This window comes from Acanthisitta chloris, unplaced genomic scaffold (assembly GCF_000695815.1).
Source record: "Acanthisitta chloris isolate BGI_N310 unplaced genomic scaffold, ASM69581v1 scaffold28380, whole genome shotgun sequence".
NCBI classification, from domain to species: Eukaryota; Metazoa; Chordata; class Aves; order Passeriformes; family Acanthisittidae; genus Acanthisitta; species Acanthisitta chloris.
The window spans coordinates 1-5508 of record NW_008652670.1 but is presented as its reverse complement, the minus strand read 5'-3'; the positions used below and the strand labels follow the sequence as shown (position 1 = coordinate 5508).

The following is a 5508-nucleotide window of genomic DNA, read 5'->3' as shown; positions in this document are numbered from 1 at the left end:
CCCCTGACCCCCCGTTTGCCTTGCAGGAGGCACAGGATGGCAGAGAGGCCGGAGGACCTGAACCTGCCCAACGCTGTCATCACCCGCATCATCAAGGAGGCGGTGGGTGCCCCCGGGAGGGCTCCGGTCCCTGTCCCCGAGCTGTGCTGGCACTGTGTCCTGCCGGGTGCCCGGGGGGCACAGCCTGGGCACAGCATCCCGCAGCAGTGTGCCACGGGATGCTCCAAGTACAGCCCAGCAGCAGGGCAGCTCCTGCAGTGGGACTGTCACAACCAGGTCCCCCCGAACACTCAGAGCAGAAGTCCTTGTCTGTATAAAAATAATTCCCAGGGATTGGTTTAGTTATGTGTTTGAGCTGTGAGATGTCACTGTGTGGATGTGGTTCTGGCAGAGGGGTTGGTGTGTGAAGTCACTGCATGAGTTACACCAACCCAGGAGTCAGTTTCTGCTCAGCTCTGTCTTATAGATTAATTCACAGAATGTTCAGGGGTTGGAATGGACCTCAGAGATCATCCAGCCCCAGCCCCCTGCCCTGGGCAGGGACATGTCCCACCAAAACAGGTTGCCCACAGCTTTATCCAGCCTGGCCTTGAACCCTTTGAGGAGACACTGCCTTCAGCTGCCAACAGAGCTTCTGTGACAGCACCCCAGAGCAACATGTAGTTCCCAGTTATCTGAGCCCTCTGAATGCCTTAACAGAACAGACACATGAATTCTGCGAGTTTAAATCATTTCTAGCAGCTGCTGATAAGAGTTGAATTTGTTTTCCAGCTTCCTGATGGAGTCAATATCTCCAAAGAAGCTCGGAGTGCCATATCCCGAGCAGCAAGTGTCTTTGTGCTCTATGCAACATCCTGGTAAGGGTTTGCTGCAGCAGGTAACTGGTGCAGTTGGTTGATATTTTACCTCTCTGCTGGCCTGGAGGCTCTTCCCCAGCGTTGTTCCTGTGTTGGGTGTTTATAAACCAGTAGCACTGCCTGGGCTGCCAGGCTGCAGCAGGTGGGTCTGGACTGCCTGTGGGGAGGCAGCTGGGCTCTGGACACGGAGATGTCCCAAAAAGAAGGGTCCCAAAGTGCCATTAACAGTAGAACATGACTGCATGGCCTTTCCTGGCAAAGGCAGGAGCACTTGGCTCACTCTTCAGGCTCCTCAGCACATCACTGTGTTAGGACAAGCGTGAGCCAGCCTGGAGCTGCCCCAGAGGACACAGGGTTTTGTGGGGGCTCAGCACGTGCTGTGCAGGCAGTCACTCCTCTGGGGTACTCAGAGGACTGTGTGCAGCTGACACAGCCAAGGTGCAGGTTTTCTCCTTCCCCTGCTGTAGAAAAGGTCTGTGCCAGCAGAAACTAACTGCAGGAAAGCTCACACAGGAAGAGGAATCTTAAACCTCCATTAGGAAGTGATAAAGGTCTATGAGATGGTTTTTATTTTTTATAAGTTTGTCACTTTAATAAATGAGACTAAATTGTTGAGAGCTCCCAATTACCTCTGTCTGACAGATTTTTTCTCCTTCCCCTGCTGTAGAAAAGGTCTGTGCCAGCAGAAACTAACTGCAGGAAAGCTCACACAGGAAGAGGAATCTTAAACCTCCATTAGGAAGTGATAAAGGTCTATGAGATGGTTTTTATTTTTTATAAGTTTGTCACTTTAATAAATGAGACTAAATTGTTGAGAGCTCCCAATTACCTCTGTCTGACAGATTGATTCATAGTATGTTAAGGGGTTGGAATGGACAGATGATGCAAACCGCCTGCCCTGGGCAGGGACACCTCCCACCAGAGCAGGTGGCTCAAGGCTTTAGCCAACCTGGCTGTCAACACTGCCAGGGTTGGGGCAGCCACAGCCTCCCTGGGCAACCTGGGACAGTGTCTCACCACCCTCACAGCAAAAACTTCTACCTGAGATCTCATCTAAATTTCCTTCTAGCAATTCGTCCCTCCTCGTCCTGTCCCTGCAGTTCCTAACCAAGAGTCTTACCTTCTTGTTTTTGCCTAGTGCAAACAACTTTGCCATGAAGGGGAAGAGGAAAACCCTGAATGCTAGTGATGTGCTCTCTGCCATGGAGGAGATGGAGTTCCAGAGATTTGTAGGCCCTCTGAAGGAATCCCTGGAAGGTACTGTCCTCTCTTTTATCCAGGGAGTCTAATGAGCACCAAATCCTTTTTTCCTCGAACTCTGGACAAGCAACACTTACTTGCCTGTCTTGTTTCTCTTCTCTTTGCCCAGCATCCTACACTGCAGTTTGCCTGGGGAGTAACTAATGTGCACCTTAACGGGACTTGGGATAACATTATTGCACAACTGATGAGGATTGAGAAAGTCTCATCTGCCCTCACTCCCCTATTATGTTTATCTAAGGAAAGTCCTAGGTGCTGCCTGTAAATGTGACCTCCTGCATCCTTTTCAGCAGTTTTCTGCTGCAAATTAACCTGATTTCCTATGGAGCTGCTCAGCACAGCTCAGATCCTAGGGTGAGTTGCTGCTCTGAGTTCCCTGCTCCCCTCTTAAGCCTGGAGAGCAAGTGGATGTTGGGCCTCAGCCACTGACCTGTTCATGCCAGGGAGACAGCAGATCTGACTCCTCACTGCTCCCTCTTGTTCAGTTTACAGACGTGAGCAGAAGGGGAAGAAAGAAGCAAGGAAAGACAAGGACAAGAAGACAGACTCAGAGGAGCAGGATAAAAGCCGAGAGGAAGAGAACGATGATGATGATGAAAGGATGGAGGAAGAAGAGCAAAATGATGAGGAAGAGGTGGACAACTGAGCTAGGGTGTGTTCAGAGGGATATAAACGCTGTAAACCTTGCTGTGTCCCCTCTTGTTTCCCATAGAGCTTTGTACTGTCCCTTTTGGGCTTTAACTTGTACATAAAGGACTCGTGCTGAAGCTTTTTCAGGGCAGGGCAGATCCTCCTGGTGCCTGGGGGGCTTGGCCCCTCCCTGGGCTCTGGGGAGACAGTAACTGGGCTTCAGGCAGTCACTGTGCTCTTGGTGCTGGGTTGGCTCTGAAATAGAGGGGAAAAGAACTGTCAGGTGCTCAGTGCAGCTGAGAGACTCTTGAATAAGCTCATTCAGCCAAGTCAGAGGCTGAATCCAATAGACCATTAACCCTCTGGGGTATAGAACAGAGATGATGTCAGGAAAGCTGAACATTTAACTTTAGATCCAAGTAGCTTGTTTTTTCCCCTTTGTTTCCTTGCATTCTGGCTGTGCCTTCTGTCCCTGCTGTAACTGTGACAGTGACACTGTGTCCTCCAGCCTGAGCAGCAGCACAGGATGGCTGTAAAGGGACCATGAATCCACTCACTCCCCCAAAGCAGCCTAAATCCACCAACTTCACAGCACTGACAACGTAAACTGAACACTGAAAGTGTCTTTAGAAGCCCTTGGAGGCCAAGAGGACATTGATTTAAAATCTGAAGCAAGATGAAGGGCTAAAATGAGTCTCAGGGCTGAAAACAGGCAGCTGTGTGCAGTGCTGGGTGTGTGGCAGAGCAGTGGTGGCCCTGGAGGTCTCACAGCTCCTGCAGCAGGTTTAAAGGTGGTAGAACGGAGTGGTGTTCCTTGTGGCTTATTTTTATTTCATTTTCCCAATTGGAATGGGCTAATTCCATCCAAGGTCCCTCTGTAGCCTTCACCAATCATTCCAGGGATGCCACCTGGTCTGAGGGCTCCGGGAGGTCAGTGAGGGCAGGGTGTGCTCACCCTGACATGCCTCAGGCCTCTGGTTCCAAAAACATTCCTGTAAGAAACAAGGGTTGAAAGCAGCTGTTTGTATTCCTCATGCTCCTGTAGGTTTGTGCTTTTACACTTTACTTGTTAGTTTTGATGCCTTTCTCTCCCTGAGAAAGCATCTCTTAGGCCAAGCTCCTCTGGGGGACAATGCTTGATTAATTGACTTTTTGAAGACTAAGCCATCTCATCTTTGCACCTAACTAGGTCAGGTGAAGGAAGTTGAGGGAAGTTTTAGGCACAGTTAAGTTAAACCCCACAAGTTCTGCTAATGTGCAGTTTTAAAATAGCACTTGTGAGGAATCACAGATCTTTTCCACCAGAAAATTGAGACAGCTTCCCACAAGCCATCCTGCTTTTCTGGCATGTTGGATCTTCACACACACAGCCCAGACTCCTGTAAAGAGCTGAGCCAACACAGATTTGCTGCTGTTTATTTGCTAGTGGTGTGCAGTCAGGGACAGGGAAAGCCTCAGCTGCCAATGTCTTCCCAGGGCCTTGGATCAACATCTGCCTTCCAGCTCTTTTCTCTCTTCAGCACATATCTAGGGTGCATGTTCCAGAAGGAACAGGATCTGAATAAAGTGCAGGTTTTTTTACAGCAATGAAGTCTGGTATTTCGGGCAGTTATAAAAGGAGCAGGTGGTGGTTGTGTAAGTGTGGGTTGGAGCAACCCAGGCAGGAGCAAACATGCTGGGAAGTGGTTTGTGGAGCAGCTGATGGCACAGGGAGCTTGAGGGAGAATGAAGGGAGAATAAAAGGAGGACAAGGGAAGGATGAGGGATGTGGGGAAGATGAAGTGAGCATGAGGGGAAGATAAGGAGAATGAGGGGAGGATGAGGAGGAAGGGGAGGATGAAAAGGAAGATGAGAGGATGAGGGAGGACAAGGGGAAGATGAGGGAGGAATGAAACAAGGACAGGGGAAGGATGAAGGGGAGAACAAAGGGATAAGGAAGGATGGTGAGGGAAGGATGCGGAAGGATGAAGGATGAGGGGAGGATGAAGGCCACTGCAGCCTGGACTCTGTGTAAGAGAGGAAATTGTAGAGACTCAAAGGAGATTTCTAGGTCTCAGACAGGTAGGTGTTGAGGTGAGTGCTGAAGTGAGAAGTTGTGCTGATGTTGGTATCGCTGGGAGAAGGAACCTTCAGCTCACCCTCACTCCAGGGAGAGGCTCTAGGCTGGGGGGAAGGAGAGATCCAAGGTCTGGATCCAGGGATTCTGCACTGCAGCAGGGCAGGGACTGCTGCTATGGCACAGGAGCTGCAGAATGTCCTCCAATAAACCCAATCCCATTATCTCCCTGCTCTGGGACACCAATGGCATGTGCTGCTGGGCCTGCAACTTCCCTGGACCTGGCAGCCCCCAGCACCCCAAAGCTCTGCTCCAGCTGCCTCTGCAGCACCCCAAACCCTGCTCCATGCCACCACAACCTCCTAGCCATGGTCCTTATTCTCACAGCAGCCCAAACCCTGCTTTCTGACCCTCACAGCACCCCAATACCCCACTCCAGCACCCCAAACTTGCCTCCAGCTGCCCCCCAGCACTCCAAAACTGGACAGCATGACCCCCTGGCACCCCAAAGCCCTGCTCCACACCCCCTGCAGCACCCCAAAACTCTGCTCAAGCTCCCTCAGAACACCCAAAATCTAGCTCCAGGTCCCCCCTCCAGCACCCCAAGACTGTATGGCCCTCCAGCATCCCAAAGTCCTGCTCCACAGCCCTGCAACACCCAAAAACTCTATTCCAGCATCCCATAAACCCCAAACCTGGCTCCAG

At 51.0% G+C, this 5508-nt stretch overlaps 1 protein-coding gene across 1 annotated transcript; it reads left to right on the top strand.

The window, feature by feature from the left end:
• Nucleotides 1–27: 27 nt before the first annotated feature.
• On the top strand, nt 28–2763 carry POLE3 (polymerase (DNA directed), epsilon 3, accessory subunit). Its single transcript, XM_009078143.1, has 4 exons — nt 28–102; nt 772–857; nt 1996–2114; nt 2603–2763. Exons 1-4 carry the CDS (start codon nt 37–39, stop codon nt 2761–2763), a joined length of 432 nt encoding a protein of 143 aa, XP_009076391.1. The 5' UTR covers nt 28–36.
• Nucleotides 2764–5508: the final 2745 nt, after the last annotated feature.

Excerpts from the sequence above, each read along its gene's own strand:
- POLE3 (XM_009078143.1), top strand. The coding sequence starts at position 37 with ATGGCAGAGAGGCCGGAGGACCTGAACCTGCCCAACGCTGTCATCACC. Across the intron at positions 103-771 it reads CCCGCATCATCAAGGAGGCG|CTTCCTGATGGAGTCAATAT; the intron begins GTGGGTGCCCCC and ends TTTGTTTTCCAG. Across the intron at positions 858-1,995 it reads GTGCTCTATGCAACATCCTG|TGCAAACAACTTTGCCATGA; the intron begins GTAAGGGTTTGC and ends GTTTTTGCCTAG.